General features: G+C 37.2%; 1 protein-coding gene across 1 annotated transcript; it reads right to left on the reverse strand.

The window, feature by feature from the left end:
- Positions 1 to 13,062: 13,062 nt before the first annotated feature.
- FSHB (follicle stimulating hormone subunit beta) lies at positions 13,063 to 15,746 on the reverse strand. Its single transcript, XM_003206084.2, has 2 exons — positions 15,588 to 15,746; positions 13,063 to 15,080 (listed from the first exon to the last, which is right to left on the reverse strand). The coding sequence occupies exons 1-2, from the start codon at positions 15,744 to 15,746 to the stop codon at positions 14,844 to 14,846; spliced, it is 396 nt and encodes a 131-aa protein (XP_003206132.1). The 3' UTR covers positions 13,063 to 14,843.
- Between the last annotated feature and the right edge of the window lie 2,781 nt (positions 15,747 to 18,527).

The raw sequence follows: 18,527 nt of genomic DNA on the forward strand, positions 1-18,527 counted from the left end.
TTTTAAATTAAAACCCTGGTTACTTTTTCCAGCAAAAGGCAAATAGAAAACAACGGTTCCTTCTGCCAGATGCAGGCATGACAGGAGGCTGCCTTAAGTACCATCAATACAAGATGCACATGCTAGACAGAGACACAACCAGTGCGTTCTTGTGCATAACAAAAATGTGCCATGGTTCATTGGAAATAGAAGTCATCTTTGGGATCCTATTTCTTCACAAAGTTCAGAAATAGTTGATTAGTTTTCATTAAGAGCTGCTTCTCTCTTCCTTGCATCTACGTTAAAAAAAAAAAACAGAAAAGCCAGAGTTAAGTCAGAGAGTTCCAGAGCATACATCCAAAACCACAGACAGAGTAAAGATGGTTTGTTTTCAATGGGTAGCACTTCCACTTGAGACTCTTGATATGAATTCATCATGTAGATTTAAATGCTACATGAACCCACAACTTGTTAGCAAGACAGTCCTACTAAGCTTTTGTTTTGTTACCATGCTGATGCTGAATATAAGTTATGCAGCATTTAAGTAGCCCAGTAATCTTTCAGAGATTCCAGATCTGTGGTAATTTTTCCCCAACTCTTGGCTCCTTGCTTGTGATCCCATCAAAGAATGAAGTCTCTATTTGTTCTGCCTGCCAGCTACAGAAATTACAGCAATCTATTCTGAAAACCATTTGACTAATTATGATTTTGATGGTCTCCAGCTGAATAGCACACACTTGAAAAAGAAAGAATACTCTCAATACCACATTCTGAGGAACTGCCTGAGGCAGTCCCTAAGGACCAGAAATGAAACTAATCCAAACAACGCTTTGAGCATGAGCACAGGGCATGAGAGCACATATGGATACTCAGTCCCCTACTTGTTGTATGGAGCTGCTGAATCACGGCCTGAACCTCTGATTGATCACCTGAGGTGAGCAATGAATCAGCCACAGGAGCACAGGTGAAGGCAAATCACCTGTGCTGCAAGAAGGGGTGGAGCCAAGCTCCACCTCTCCTAGACCCATTTAAGAGCTGACTGCCAGTGGGGAAGGATCTCTCTGGAGATCCACTCCATCAGAGTTCATCTTGTGAGCCCAGGACAAGGTGAGTGACTTTCTCTTATTACTCCAATATAAATTATATTAGCCAAGCTCCTGGAGACAGACAGACAGACACACACACACACACACACCCCCATCTGTATATCCATTGAATATACAAACATACATTAAAATCTAACAGAATCATAAGCTAAAATTAAGTTTTAAGAGCCTTGGTCCACTCATTTTTTCCTAAAATCCACCATTTTCCTATGAACAAACAACATTCAGAAGATTTGAAAAGGTACGTGCTACCAAAACAGCAGATTTTTTTTCTGACGGTTCTGTGACTTCTTTGTGTGAACAGCCTATATCTCAAACAGTCCCAAAATGCTGTGCAGATGATGCTTTTAGATAAATCTTCCTATTAAGTTCTGTCTGCTCTGAAGTAGAATGCAGTAACTCTTCGTAGCAGTGAAAGGATATTGGCACTAATTAGTATGCAGGAATAATTCCTTGAAGTACAGGAATCTTTGATAATTGAAGTATATTTACACCAGATTATGGTTTGGTATGCCAAATTCTTTATCTCCTTTTAGTCTTCAAAAATGTCACTAAAACTCTTAGAAGAAGAACTCAAATGCTCTTGAGATGTGTTATATAAGACCCATTAAAATGGTTGGCTTTCTGCTGACCTCCAGCATGTAGAATAACTTTGTCCTTAATGAACACTTTAGAGGTGTGGCAGCAGTCACACGTTGATGATCCGTCAGAGCAAGGTGTTAACCTTGTGGTTTCTCATGGCTATGTACTTATTCTGGGCAGCAAGCTGATAAATTGAAATGTTTTCCTCTTACCTATATGCACTTGGCAAGTGTTTTCTTCTTGCCAGCGAAACTTTGTCATACTGCAAAACCAAAGCATGAGCAGCAGACTTCTGTAGTAGAGTTCTGATCTGAAGTTGAATGTGTAATTCTGTATCAGGTCATGCTAGGTATTAAACTGAATGTGTTCAAAATTGGAGAGACAATATTCAGTGTCATCGGTCAGTTCTGGCTATTGCAGGACTTTAGGTATAGAGAGAGATCATTTTGGAATGGTACAGTCCTTATGAAATAAGCGTACTGCAGTGGTCTGTAACAACAGCAACAAAATCACCACAAAGTGACAACAGCTGGAAAGTGTTCTTTTCTCATTAATCCTAAGTAGATTGTTGGAGTGAACCTGCAGTCAAATACTCAGTTCATATTACTGAGCTGTCTGAGTGGGGCTTTCAAATGCTAGGAACCAGAGAATTTGGATGCTAGGCTTGGAAAACTTAGTTAAGATTTACCAGTCTTATCCTACTAATTATGTAGTGTCATACCCTTATAATTATTTTTCCCTTTATCACTTATTCCCTTCTCAATCACTTGTTTGAATGTCAAGTGCAGGCAAGAGATAATACCTAATTTATATTGATAAACAGAAAGAAATGTCGTCTTGTGCTAGAATTTAATGACATGGGCTCAGTTCTTTGCAACTCTGTTGCAGTTATTTAGAACTATTGAAAAAAGGTTTCAGGGAGCATAAGTAACTGCTGGCTTTGAGGAGTCACTTCAATGGGAAGAACAAAAGGTATTCCTCAGGTATTAAGAGTGTGCCCTTAATGAATAAACAGGTAGAATGGAATAGTGATTTTTTTTCATTTTTATTTTTTTACAGGCAGAAATAAACTCATAGGCAAAGACTGCAAATTTAGAAGGAGTTAGTAGAGTGGTGAAATTTTATTTCCGTTACTTATTAAAAGCTAAAACAAAATAATTCTTGGATCAAACGTGTTACAGTTGGTGTTACAGCTGGAAAGATTATGGTGGTGGAAATGGCAGCTGTATTTCTGCTACTTGTAGTCCTCAGTCATGTATAGAATATATACTCTTTTGTAACGCTTTTTTGCTTTTGAAGAAATTGCATATTCTTCAGTTAATCAACATCATATTTACTTACGGCTTCAGAGTCACTGATACTTTAGGATAGATGTTACCATATCCCTAGTGCCTCTGTCACATCTGTGGTTGTACTGACGTTGCAAAATGCTTGTTGATCATGCATGGCAAACTGGACTGAGCAAGCCTTGTTCCTTATTGTTTCTTATTCCATTCTCAGTGTTAACTCATGTCATATTTCAAGAGTGTTGTCACCTAAGTGAAACCTCTTTCTTCCAGTGACAGGGACTTGATTCTCTTGGAGGTTCTGAGTTCTTTCTGACTGGTTACTTGGATGATTCATGAGCACGTGTGCTGAAGCAGCACTGACAAGTTTTTCTATGCATGGTAGTTAAAATATGGGATATTATTATCTCGTGTCTCCTGTAGCAACAGGAGTAATATTTACTCAGCAGTGCATAATTTATGGCATAACGTGTTTCTTTTGCTATTGGTGGCAGAAAGAAAAAATGGTTGGAGAAGGGCGAGTTCTCTGTGCAACAGACATTATAGATATTTTCAAAGGCAGTAAGTAATGGTAGCCCATTTACTTTTTATCAGTACTTTCAGTCACAATGTTATGCAATTGAAAGTCACCTTTTCTATTCTTTTAAATGTAGCAGCATTTTGAGAAGTAATGTTTGCACTAATAAAATAATACGGTGAAAACAGAAAACCTAGCCAAGTCTGCATCTACAGGATTATTTTTTTTCTGATTGCCATTATGCAGTTGGATTTTACTGCTTGTTAAACGTGAGGGATTCAAACTCAACCTTCTGTTGGATGCTTCCCTCTGGCACAGACAGTGCAAGTACGCTTGTCAGAAGTAAAAACATATGTGGTTAAAATGGTAAGGTCTTGAAAGTAGAAATGTGTCATTCGTCTTTTTTTCATGTGAATCACTTTTTAATAATGCATTGGTGTTAGCTTAAATCCTAGCCTACGATTCAATTGTCCAATTGTCAGTGCTTTTCATTCATTCTTTACAATGCAAATGAAGGTAGACTTAGGTGACATCTGTAGAGACGTTTATGACTCTCTGTGCTAATAAGCAAGTAAATTCCAAACTTTTAACAGATTATCTTTATTAGTTTAAGCATCTTGTGATTTATCAATTTTTATGTTGATTTCAGTTCTTTATATTTCTTAAGGACTGGCTACAAGACTGCAGCCCAGGACAGTAGTAGTCAGGTGTAAGCCGAAGCAGTTTTCAAACTGAGTTGTTCTAGATTTGTAGCAAATATGATTAAACTACAGCCATCAGAATTTAAATTTCATCCTTTGCTAAAGAATTAATATCTTTTTTGCGGTCTCTGTTAAGCTTCCTTTACCTCTGATCAGTTTGGAAAGTCTTCAAAGCTACCGTATTTTCACACTGTTGTCTTGAATGGTTTATTTTACATCCGTAATTTGTTGATACTCAGATACTGTAGAGGATCAACCACTCTCTTAGAACCTACATTTCTATCATTTCATGATAGGATCTCCTGTAACAGCTGAGTGGTGTAAATTCACTAGGAGATGCTGCAGTTACACAGCTTTTCTTTAAAGTTTTCTTGCTGATGATCATACAAGTGTATCTGCAGCCCTGAGAAGCATAAAAAAGAAAGCATTCCCATTAGAGTAGCAGGCAGGAGGGCTGTTAATCAACTGAGCGTCTCATTAAAGAGAACTGTAAAGTATTCCTCTGGTAAGGCTTGATCCAGAGCCCATTGAAGTCAGCAGGTAGCTTTGAGTTAGGGCCTGCAGTGTTTCAGATGAAATAACTATACAGCAGAAAAATGTCATGGCTGTTTGTTTTAATAGATTCTTTCATCACTTGATCTTAGAGAAAGACATAGATTGTTAGCTAGGTTTTTCTATTGGTTTTTACTGGGAGGTCTGAGACTCCTCTGACACAGGAAGTTTAATGCACACTGTACAGCTGATTCTGTGACTCCATACGCCGTTGAACAGGACAAGAACTAAAAAATATCAAACAGCTTTGATGCCAATCAATTTCACTTAAAAATACTGAGGATAAAACTAGATAAATGGGTGGAAGACTTAAAATGCCCATAGAAAGCCCAGATGATCTTGTTTATCTTCTGAGATGTTACAGTTCGTAGGATCTCCTTCTTTCTGTAGGATTTTGTCATAGTCTCTGCATGCATCCTTCAAGACTGCTTTCCTACCAGCGCCTCTGGGAAGATAATCTTGATGCACTACTGATTTATTCTCAGTAATGCCCGAAGTCTTTTCATACTGTTTTACTGCAGAGACAGCATGCATCATCTGCACTTGGAATAATTTTCAAACAATTTCTTTGACTCTTGAGAGCTCTGAAATTACACTGAAGTGTGTGGGGTTTTTTTTTGTTTTTTAACTTTGCCTAATTGGCTGCTTTTACTAATTGCAGAGAGCTGACTGCCCGTTTTGGTGCTGCACTAATTTTTAGAACCTGAATGTTAACCTTGCATCTTATCTGCTAAGGAGCATGTGAAAGCTGGTAGAGATAGAAGTTGTGGGATGCATTACCGTGGTATTAATGTTTGTGGATTCCCTGCTTGACACCTTTCACAATATTGTGTACTGCCTTGCTGCAGATCATCACTAAAAGTTGCTCTGCATGAGGGGATTTAGAAACCACGACTGTCCTGCTGACTGAGGAGTTCATTCTTATTTACAATTCTGTAAAGTAACATTATCAGAACAGCTGAGGAAAAACTTACAGGTGAAATTTGAATTTGCAGCTTATGTATTTTCCTCTTTCCCTGGCAGTGAGGGTGAATTAACAGTGTTTTTATTCCTATTCTCTCCGTGCTCTTTCTGAATTATCTCTCGTAGACATATGAGAAATATGACTACAATATCAATAGTACTTGAGCACTGAATCTCTCATCTAAACTATTCCATTTCATAAGTATTACTGACCACTCAAAGTACTGTATATTCTAGATAATAGCTGCAGATAATGATTCATGATTCACCTGCTCTCTGTACAAACTGAACCTGAAACCCATACAAGCAAAATTGTTATCAACATCAACTTGAAAATAATTTACAAATAGAATTATTGCATGGATGAAAACATTAGGAATGAACTGAGGTAAACAGGAAATTTTATCCTAGGATGGATATAGTTTACCAGAAGAATGTAGCATATTTTAGGCAGCAGAGTCATTTTATGACGCAAAGTTCCCGATGTGTGAACGGTCTTGTTTCAGTATTTTCTGCACAGCTGTTTGCTTAACAGTTTTGGAGCCATATAATAAGGATTTGTGTAATAATGTGCCAAGGCAGGAAGGGATTTCCCAGCATAGTTGCCTGTTTTCAAAGCCTGGCAGATCTACATTAACTCTTTTTTGTTTAGCAATAGAGTTACGATTTGACATTTACATCTTCTTGTTCTCTTTTCTTTTCATGGGCAGTAAGCTTTTATTTTGTATTCAGACCAAGTACAAGGATACTTTTTTAATAATTTGGCATAGTATATTAATATTACCAGTTGAATAATTCTACAAACTATGTTTCTATGCAGCTTTGCTAGAGTTAGATACAAGCAGGTCCTAAAATTCTCTTTCTGATTGCCATATCCGTGGCCAGGTCACTTTTTCTGTTTTGAAGTTAATGGAGCTGCATACCAAATACAGAATTGCTTATTTCTTTTAGACAACTCACTGACATATCAATAAAAAAGAAGAACCTTTATTATGCTATTAATATTACCTAGCCTTAGTTGTGGCAAATAGCCTGAAATAATATGACAGAAATTAACGCGAGAGTGACATTAAAAGGAAATTTTCTAATTTGAGATCTGACGCTATTCCAGTCTTCAAAGTGTTACTGAATATTTAATAAATCAGACATCTACTAAAAGAACATGGACTGAATTATTTAAGGGCATCTCAAGCCCCTGAGTATTTAACTCCTGTAGCACTGAAGTTCATAATTGAGGCTTAGTTATTCTGATGCAGTGCTGTATATTCCCCTGCTTGCTCTCAGTCTATATTATTTTTGATTACTAAAGCAATATTAGTCTAGAAACTACAAGCCAAACTAAATGGATATTTGTCAAATGCTATGTAAGAATACTCTATAATTCCCCCAGCCCTCATGATTCTCTTAAAACATACTCTGGGAAAAAAATTCAGTGAGTCTGTAAGACCGTTCCATACAGCACACTTTCCATTACTACGGTGCTGGTTCTCAGAGGTAATGTTTGATGCTTACGTTGTGGTGAGCTGCAATTTGTCACACTGCTGAGTATTTATTATCTCTAATGAATGTAACATCTGGTTAGTGGTACTTGACGGAAGAGTTTCTGCTCACAGACTATGGAGAGGATAATAATTAGATGACTTAGAGACTAGCGGCCTGTCTACATGTTTTTTCTCTTCATTGATAAAAACATTTATTTGTTGTTACTTAAAATAATTTTAAAAATGAGTGTTTTATTTAGAAAACAGGAGAAAAATTCATTTGTTTTTTGAGGTAACTTCTTTGAAATGAGTAGAACTGATTTGCACAAGTTAAGAATTGGATCTTCAAAGATGATTTCATTGGTCTGAAGTGAGAACCGAGGCTCCTCTTCCGGTCTGTGCAAAAAAAGAGGAGGAAAAAAGGATTGCTTCCAAAAGGCAATTCAGGTGGCCTTAAATGTCTGTCTTGGATACTTGTAGAGAAGGATTCATCTAATCCTCTCTCTCTGTTTTTCCGTAAGGACTGAGAAGCTTATTTATAATTTATCATGGAATCATGGAATGGTTTGAGTTGGAGAGGACCTTTGAAGATGATCTGGCCCAACTCCCTTGCAATGAACAGGGACACCTACAGCTTGATTAGGCACTCAGAACCATGTCCAGCCTGACCCTGAGTGTCTCAAGGATGGGACACCCACCACATCTCCGGGCAACCTGTTCCAATGCCTCACTACCTTCACTGTAAGAAAACAAACAAACAAACAAAAACAACAAAAAAAAACAACCACAACTTTTTCTTATATCCAATCTAAATCTCCCTTCTTTTAGTTTGAAATCTTTTCCCTTTGTCCTATTGCAACAGACCCTGCTAAGGAGTCTGTCCTCTTCTTTCTTACAGCTTCCCTTTAGATACTGAAATGTGTCTAGAGATACATGTTCTCAGGTAATATTTATTTCTTATCAGTGCATAAGAAAGTCAAGTGACTGGATAATAATAAGCTGAATAATTTTCTAGACTCCCGTTTCCTACTAGAAGATATTAAAGATGTACAGAGCGTTATTGATAGTAGAGTGTTTCCATGAGGAAGATCACAGTGATCATACGTATCTTGATAATATCATCATGTTTCTGCTCAAAATTTTGGTACATATAGGTTGATTAGGATAAGTTGAAATAAGTTTGAGGATAATGGGTTATTGCTGTATGGAAGCAACACAAAATAACTTTGATGGTGTTAAAATATACAGTAGTCAATGTAACTAACAAATAAATTGGTGTTTATTGGTATTTGCATGAATGTATGCCTTAAAATCATAGAATCACAGAATTGTTTGAGTTGGAAGGGAGATCCTTAAAGGTCATCTAGTCTAACTCCTCTGCCATGAATGGGGACACCTACAACTCAAGCAGGTGCTCAGAGCCCCATCCACCCTGACCCTGAATGTCTCCAGGAACAGGGCACCTACCACCTCTCTGGGCAACCTGTGCCAGTGTCTCACTACTCTTATGGTAAAAAAAACCTTTTCCCTATATCCCATTTAAATCTCCACTCTTTTAGTTTGAAACCATTTTCCCTAGTCCTGTCACAACAGGGTCGGCTGAAGAGTCTATCCCCTTCTTTATTACTGTGCCTTTTATACTGAAAGACCACCATCAGATCTCCCTGGAGCTTTCTCTTCTCCAGGCTGAAGCAGCATTTCTGCAGAACTCCTCCTCAGATCAATCCAGAACATTTTAAGTGTTTGAACTCTAACCCTGGAGGAGCAGGGCACGTGCTATTTATCAGCGTGGTTCTTACCCACACTGGACAGCACACTGCCCATAAAAAACCTTGGTTCATTATTCCAAAGATTCAGTCTTACGTGAGCTTAAGTGGAGTGACAGTCTTCCATTTACTGTACACACTAACAAATACTGATTAGATTGTGCATAGATAAGAATTGGTTTCCGTATGCTTTTACGTTGTCCCTGAACTAAGCATCACAGCATAAAGTGGTTTCAAGTTCCCGACATAATAATCCAAGTGTATGAACATATCCAGCTACTCATAGATCAGGATCTACTTGTCTTAGAGATAGATTGCATAAACAAGGCCAAAATGGTGAAGTTGTATGCGTTCGCACAGATGATGTAAATCAGCCTCCTATTTAAAGCATTAGATCACACACGATTGAGCATTGCAATGAAGATTCAGTTATTTATTCTAAAAGGAGAAATTATATATGGAAGAAGGAATGCTTTCATTTAAAGCATTACATTGCACGTGATTGAGAATTGTTAGGACGATTCCATTATTTATTCTTAAAGCAGAAATCTTATATTGAAGAAGACTTTTATCTGCTTGGCAGACTTGTCTTTGGTACTACTTGGAAGTGGGGTAGAGTTAATTCTAAGCTGTCTTTACTGTGTCTTAATCACCAGGCTGGCTGAAATTAGAGCGTGCTTTTGTGTTATATAAATCATGCTGTTCATGTTCTTAAAGGCCGGTTTGAGAAGGCAAGTACTGCCAGGGTATAGAGTCTTTAACCATTTGCCTCACTGACAAAAAATTTGACAGTGTCTGAACCAAAAGTTTTCTTTCTTGAATCGTGATGTTTTTTCTTCATTATCATAGTGTTTTGACTAGGAATTTCCACAGTTCACAAAACCAAGGTCTGTCAATATTATATTATGAGAGAAAGGGACAAAGAAAGCTAATATCATGTCAGAATGACACTTTAAGTTTAAATATATAGAGCAGGATTTTTGAAATTCTTGAAATATATTTCTACAAGCTACTGGAACACCTTCTGTCTTGAATGTTGTATGAAAGAAAACCAGTGGTTAATGATTGTAAAGCAGAGCTAGTTAATTCTGTCTCTTCCCCACCTACGCGTATTAATACATTGACATTTGATTTCTTGTAAGTTATGTCTTTTCTCTAACCCTGCTGCTTTGTTTGCTATATTTCCCAGACTGCAACCTTGTGAGCTGCTGTAATGTCTATCAGTATAAGTCATATTGAAAGACCAAGGCTTCGATAGCTGATGTTAATAACATAAATTGAAGAGAAACATGAGATACACAGAAAAAAATTATAGATCCTATTGCTTGAGAGGAGGGAAACAACTAATCTCAAGGCTACCATCTCCAAATGAATTTTTCAGACTCACTGCTCAACTCTTTTCTTTTTATCTCTCTCTCTTTTTTATTTTCAACCACACTGTTAGATATCTGTATTTTTAATGAAAATTAAGTGTGTGGCTAAAACTTTTTTGTACTTACAAAGTAAAATGTGCTTGTTAAGGTGTGAGGATGAAAGAGGAGTATTGCATAGTAATCCCCCTCTCACTTGTCTTTCCTCTTCCCATGCGAATAGCCGTAGTGTAGCTTCAACCTCACATGTACAAGCCCAAGTTCTAACATTTCTGGTTTTTACCTGATATTTGTACTTGGCTCTCTCTCAGGTTAGATTTGTTGAAGGATTTGTGGATGTCTAATAAGTTCTTGTGCCTCAGTTGGGTTAATACCAGATGACAACATTCATTTATTTTTTTTTCACTTCTGGCAAGAAATATCGTGAGCTCCATTATATGCTAAAACTATGAAGACGAGTGACAATTTGTTTTAAACTAGGATGATTTACAGAATTTAGGCTGGGAATAACAACTGAGTGTTAACAACAGTGGGGTGATGCTGCTATGCTGATGCTTTATTAACTGTGAGGAACCTGTATTTCTTTGATTCTGTAAAATCAGGGCGTGCTTTCCACCTTAAAGGTGGTTGAGATTAAATAGTCTTTTCAATTAGCAGGATTATGAATACTGCTGCTGCACTTCGTGTTCCCATCTTGTCTGCAGATGCATAACAGGCACAGACACTTGTAAGATCAAGGTCAAACTGTCTGCATTATAAATAATAGAAAATATTAATTCACTCATAGATGCGGAGGCAGAGATGAATAATCTTCACATGCAGTTTATCTGTACATCTGAGTATTTGAAGGACTCAATTAACTGCCACACAAAGAATCCTACATCGTGTCCTTCTCAAAGGTCTTTAAGGAACAGTTCAATGCTGTGTACTATATGCTCTCTGTATTCATCAAGGGGGATAGTTTTCCAGGTTTCCTCCTTTTATGGTGATACAAGAAAAGAGATAATTTTATTTAACTAAAAGTAATTAAATAGTGTAAGAGTGAAGAAAAGTTATTCCATTTTAGATTTTACTATCCCAGGGCATGAGATTTCTCTAAAAAGTTAGGTTCTGTAAGTTGGTCACTAAAATCAGATATAGAAGACGGTCTTTTTGCAGGGCCTACCTTTAAAGGTAGAATTAATGTGAGGTTTTTTTTTTTTAAAAGCTCAGTTGAAGCTGAAAACTGTTAACCTATTGATTTCATTGGAAAGGGTTAGGCCCATAGTGAGAACTTTTGGATATCTCCTGAATCGAATAGGAATGTGTCTAAAAGCTTTCCTGCCAATTTATTACTTAGCAGTATATCAAACTGAGACTTATGCTTCATGACAGAGTTGCTATCTATTCATCGTGATAGAACTAGGCAAGGATTGTACTACTTTTTAAATAAATTTCTTAAATAATATCTCAAATCTACTTTGAACCTCAAACTGCACTTGATTTTTGGAAAAGTATTGATGGAAAATTAAGTTTAATTAAATCATTGTTAGGAATTAAATGGAAAGTGAGCTTTGATAAAACATAGCCCGAGCCTGTCAGACCTTTAAGGTAGTTGAAGATATCTTCAAGTCAAGCCAGCCTTTTGCTAGAGTCACTGAATTTGTCAGTGAAACTGCTGGTAATAAAATGCTTGCAATTCAAACAGCAAACAATTCTTGACTTGTTGTGGAATGGATTTCATTTCAGAGGAAAATATCCATGCTAGTTTCATATAAGTAGAGGTATGCACTCTGGGCTCACTGATATTAAAAGAAGAGTTTTCAAGTGGGACTTGCATGTTTTATAAGCTTCTTAAGTGAGAGTCTGGAAGCTTGAATTGATGCAGGATGAGGAGTTTTTTTTTTTTGCTAGCTTTCTGTTATTGTCCTATACTATTTTGACTGTATTTGTTGTAGACTTAGTACTGAGATTTTGATTAGATTCCTTTGCAAAATGAAAATGCGTGTATTTGTCTGACAAAGGAAGATTTGTTTTCAGATGAAAGTTAATTTGTGCAATATGTGGGCACAGCTCTGGAGAAGTTCTAGTCATTATCATTTAAGTGAAAAATTGATAATAACCTTTATTCTGATTCACAGTTCTAGTGTGTTAAAGCTATTTCATGTTTCATCACAACATCACTGAATTAGGCTAAAACATATCATCTGTTTGATGGGATTTGGCTGTATATGTAAGTAATGTCCATACAGCCTATGTGAGTGTACTAGTTACATGAAAAAAATGAGGAAGGCATGCAGATGTGATTTAAAGCATAATGAAGTGGAAGAGCAGGACTCTATGTTTTTTATCTGGCTTATAAAGAAAGACATACATTATATAATTACAATAAAATGATTTTATTTTTCCAAAATGTACAACAGATAGTACAGATGCTTACAGATGTATTTTGAAAATACATACTTTTCCTACTTTTTGGTGCAAGCTACTCTGTTTCACAATTTTTCTTCAGAATTCCTTCATCCAGACTTGAATAATTCCTAATGTGAGCAGCATACTTCGATTTAGCCAAAAGTCAACTCTTGTTTGAAATGACAGGCAATTTCATTTGCCTGTTTCTTTACCACTTTTAAAATTTCACTGCACCAAAGTCAATGTCCATGATGATACATCTTATAAATAACATAAAGAACACTCATATCTTACAGTAAAAAAAATTACAAATGAAATAAAATATCTATACAAAGAGTGATCCAGTGTAACAGACAAATGCCCTTTAAATAAACATTTCTGTAAGGATCTCAAAAGCAGACATGACAGCTGGTCAAGTAATACAAAAATAGTATTGGAAAGTACCTCAAGAAGTGAACTTCCACATTCCCTACATCGTGGCAGGTTACCATTCCTGCTGTCATTCCCAATAGCTCAACACAGTACTAAAGCTCTTGTTCTTTCTGTCACTACTGCTCAGATACCCCTCTATCTTCTTTCTTTCCCCCACCTCCTTGACTATTTATTTCCAAATAAATAAAAAGTGGCTGTCTTTCCCTTTTGGGAGATCTGCTAATGACGTTCATTGTTCTGCTCATGATAAGCATGGCAAACTGACTGTTGTTTTTCTTTTTGTAATAGTCTTCAAACATGTAAACGGTTCTACTTTTTGTCCCCCAGATCTTTCTACCTCGAAGAAAAACAGGTACACCTGAAAAAAACAAAAACCAACAACCTTTTTTCTGCTAAGACATGTTATTTAGGCCTCTGTTGTTATTTCTATTCTGTGGACTTTCTCCAGTTACTCAGTGCCTTGAAGTTCAGTGTCCAGAACTGGAAATACCATCTTGGTTGAGACGCTCAGAAGGTTGAACGGAATAGTGGAAGTAGGTTGTATCTTGTTGGCTCTACCCTGTACGTATCAGCTTTTCCATAGTAGTATGGTATTGTTAACTGATTCCCTGCTTGTATAACTTCCAAATCTTCTGTGCAGAACTGCTGCTGAACCAGTTGCTCTTCGTTGTGTATTTGTGTAGGTGACTGTTTCAATAGATTTAATTCTGTAGTTTTCAGACTAGAGATAATTTTCCATTCTGATTCAGTCCCATTCTTTCCCATTCATTTTGGTCACTGCACAATTAGGTTGCTGCAGAGCTGAATAAACTTCTGTTCTCGGAGGCACAACTGCAGACTACTTGCAATGTACATTCTGACTCCAGATTTGCCCTGCCACGGTCAGGTTTCTCTAGATTTATCCCTATATCATTTGTGAGTCTCCCCTAATAAAATAATTCTTATTCTTATGTTTTGTTGCATAATGAGAGAAAATCCACAAATTTCAGGTTTGTGGCAATATTTCACAATTTTTTGAGGTGGACAGCTCAGCATTTGAAGCAGTGAGTTAGCCAGGCATGAATTGGATAGACTTCATGTCATTTGGTAGCTTGGGCTCAATGCCACAATAACAAGCCTTAATGAGAAAGCAGAAGAGTTTGGTCACCTTCAACATTTGAACATAGGTTTTTTGGCTCTTAAATAAACATGCTGTTACTGTTTACAGAGCGTAATAACTGCATGAAATATTTTGCTGAAAGGAGAATCTCAGCTAAGAGAGGTTTACAGTCTAGAATTTAGATAGTAAGGACATGGATGTTGCTTGTAATTAAAATTGGTGCTGCAAGGCTTTTTAAGACAAGTGAGTTCTGAGGAGAAATGGAAATAAGGGCATAATTAAGTTTTTAAAAGCATAGGATAGTATGGAATAAGCTAAGTGAACTAAGATGTGGAAATAAAGAAACGTAAAGGATGAAGTTGGAATAAAGAAGAGGGGGCAAGGCAGAATCTGCATTCTATACGTCCGTGGAAATGACTTCAAGGGAAACAATGGGAAAAGTAGAGAAGGGCTGAAGAGGTGTTTAATCAGTAGCTCTGCATTTTGGCCTCAAAAATTTTTGGTTCAAGCTTGGCAGTTTCTCAGTAGCCTTGTCTGTTAACTTAGTTTCAGCCTGTGCAATACCATTAACTACTTAGAAGTGAAAATGTAAAGCCAAGCTGCCATATTGAGTACCCTTCATTGATTGCTTCCATTGTGACTAAAGGAGCAGTAGGATGGCCCCAGTCCCCTCACAGTGCAGTCAGTGCTGTCAGTGTCACAGGTCTCACAGTGGCACGCTGTAGCTACTGGGTATGAGTAAAAAGATTCAGGATGGTCACCGCAGCCAGGGATCTTCACTGTTTCATACACAACCTCCTTGAAGGTACATATTTGCTGAACAGATGAGACTGGTGGATATTTGTATACTGGATCCTGAAAATGATGAGAGAGAAATACTTAGTTTGAAATTTGTTAAGGAGAAGAATGCCATATTTTCACCAAGTGGATAAAAGATTTGATGTGAAACCTAATAAAAACAGTGGGGAAAATCCCACTGAAATCAAAAGTATTTGGATCTGTGGATCTATATATTTCTTGTTTTAAGAGAACTGGCCAATGGTTTCATTTTTCAAACTGAACAGAAAGCAGTGATCCAGAGTATCATACTTCCAGCTCTAGTTATACAATATGACTGTAATGGATGCAGCCAAATAAAGATCCATATTTAGCTAGCATTTTTTCACCCTTCCTTTTTCACCTTTTTCACAGTTCAGATCGGCTGTGCATGCACTTCTATCAAACAACACAGCAGTTATTCGGCCCTTTCTTTCACAAGACTAATCTCACTCATATCTTCATTATAAACTGGACAAGCAGGTTGTTCATACATCACTTGAATACTTAATTAAGGTGCCTGAATTTTAAGCTCGTGACTCTCACCCTGGTGAAGCAGTATCCTGAGCACCACGTGGCATTCACCGTAATGCAGAGTTCACATTCTTCTCTTTCCACTGCTATAGTAATATTGGTGAGCTCACAGCTGTAGCAACAGATTGCTTTCCAGCAAAATAACAGCACGTAACAGTTAAGTGTCTTCATCCTGTGCACAAAGCAGAAAGTGTATTTGTACTGTCAAAATGCATAATTATTTTTTACAGAAGTATTTATAGAAGCAGAGATAATTTAAGTCTTTACATGTCTTTACAAGTCTTTACATTACAATCAAGTGTTTCTATTATAGTAAACTTTCAGAAACAGCTCTGATCAGTGAGAACAGAGGGAAAAGTCATTAAGTAGATCTGTCTGTATATTTATTGGTTTTCCTAAGCAACTGAAATTGTGTATCAGCAATCTTTGCAGAATAATAGCAGCTGAGCAACATACCACTTTCAATGAAATATTTTATCCAAGTTTCTGTATAGAGAATGTCCTGTCTTTTAGGAGAAAGAAAAAAGAAACAACGGGGAAAAAAAGAGCAAGGGGTAACCTGGTTTTAAAAAGAAATTAATTGTATACAGTGTTTGCAATTAGAAAAAAGTATTCCCAGATCAAAATCTGATGAAAACTCACCTGTATTCTAGTAGAATGCTGTGCCTTCCTGATAATAGCTGTAGTGAGAAGAAAGCCCCAAGCTTATCTTTTTATACTAAATCGTGTGTAATGTATACCCTGAGGATTTGCTGTGCGTTAATGGAGCAAGCATTAGTTTGGTACTTGGTGAAAGGGGATTAGTGTTCAGTCAGACAGTGAGATCATGTCTTGTTAAGAGGGAAAAAAAAACCAAAACAGATTTAGGAAGTGATGGTGAAGGTTACTGTCACAATGTCATTTTGTAAGTTTCCCTGGATTTTATTCACTGGCATTTAGAGATAGCTGAGCCATTCTACAATTTGGGAATAGACTGAGAAATCCATTTTTGTGAAAGTTTTCTTTTTCAGGCGTTTTAACTGTGTTTTATGTCAATCCCAAACCGATATGCTGGAGTGCAAGCTGGCCCTCTGGTAATTCATAGCAGAGATGTTGCCAGAGTGTTTTTTGGTTAACAAGAATGTTCCTAATTTTTTCAGTGTACCAGTCTTAACTGGTTTACTCTTGAATTAGGTTTGAGTGACTTTACTCAGTGGGCTGCATAATGTTCTTGTTTATTCATCAGTAGTCCCTGAAGGCTAGTATTCCGAGTTTTGTTAAACCATGGGTGACCCAACTTTTCTTTACCATCTAAAATACGACTGTGGCTCATCAAATTCAGATTTCTATCCCAGTATGTGGTGCAGTCCTTGTTCTTTTCTGTCACTTGCCTTTTTTTTTTTAACTTCGTTAAGGGATATTTGTATTGTGGAAAGAGACTGTAAAGGTGATGTAATTAGACACCAAGTCTCTGTTTTCTGTCAGTGATCTCAAATGAAGTATTCTCATGTTACAGGGAATCTGGTAATATTTCCACTTGGCAGTCACGTAACACAACTTGAATGCCCTCTCTAGTTTGTGATTGCAATCACATTTTCTGTGAGAAGTGTTGCCTGTTCACTGCCCTTTTCCTGCTTTCCCAAGTGAGTGATGTGCACCTCTTCACCAGAATAATGACAGAGAAATAACTCTGTGGAGCTTCACATACAATATCTTCTGGGGAGAATGACTCACAGGAGCACTGTATTTACTATCACCTGCCCAGAACAGCCAGTCTTGCTTTGTTATGACTGTTCTATTATGGTCAGTCTGACTTTTGCTGAAATCCATTCAGAGCAAAAAAAATAAGCAAGGACAGACAGTCATAAGCATTTCATCAAGAAAAGAAATTCTCATCAGCTTATTAGCAGTCCTGCAGACAGGATGCTTTTCAGAATGGCTTTTTCAAGTGAACCCTTAAAGTTTCTGATGCCTTCCTGTGCTCCTGCAGTCTGGCCACCTGTTCCAGTTTCTACCCACCCTGTAATACCTTAATTTGTTAATGAATTTCCTGTCACAGCACAACTGGAAGGTGATCTGTGATCTGCAGTTGTTCCCTAGACATACCCTGTAATAATAGTTCTGTTTATATCAAAACACTGTCCAAGTAACTGTAGAAGGAAGTCATGAAAGTAAAAAAAATATTTGCTAATAACAAACTTTGATAGTTGGCTGGCAGTCTTTTCTGTTGTTTAGAGTCAATATAGTCTTGCTTCTCATGAAGAGCTCTCACTAATTTCAGAGATGCCAGCCTAAAGCTGATTAAAATTAATTACATCCCTATGGAGGATTTGGCCTGTTCCAAGTACTAATTTGTGCAAATTAAATAAAACCAAATACACTATATTTGAAGAGGGTAGCACAGCAAATATCTAATCTCTCATTTGTAACGATCTGCTTCATGATCTGAGGAAGACATACACACTTACTAAAACCTCAGTTTCATAAGCAGAGTACAAACTTAGTCCCTACCATGCTGTCGTCTTGCTCTTCCAAGTTATCTCATTTTGGCTCACCCAGCCTCTTCAGTTGTGGCAACGTGATTTACAGAAATCAAGAACTCATTCTTACTGAAAGGAGGAAAAAAGCAAACGACCAACACTCTTCTGTAGCATTGCTTTTAATTTGTATTAGCTTGTTCCCAACAAAATGAACAGCTGTAGCCATGTAATTGATGGGACTGCTTGGTAATGCAGGGAGAAGTTAGCAGGAAAGGCTTTGCATAAGCTTTTCTCTGAAGGATTCCTGAAGCCACCTTGTAAATAGAAAACCAACTCTTGTACCAGGAAGATTCCATTGTCTCACTTATTTGATAAGTGTTTCTGTAGTCATCAGTTCTAGGTTGATTAACCAGCTATTAGCTCTGCTAATATCCTTGTTTAAGACTATGAATACGTGCCTTTTAGGCGAGTATGAAGTTAGAAATGAGGAGTG

This window comes from Meleagris gallopavo, chromosome 5 (genome assembly GCF_000146605.3).
Source record: "Meleagris gallopavo isolate NT-WF06-2002-E0010 breed Aviagen turkey brand Nicholas breeding stock chromosome 5, Turkey_5.1, whole genome shotgun sequence".
NCBI lineage: Eukaryota > Metazoa > Chordata > Aves > Galliformes > Phasianidae > Meleagris > Meleagris gallopavo.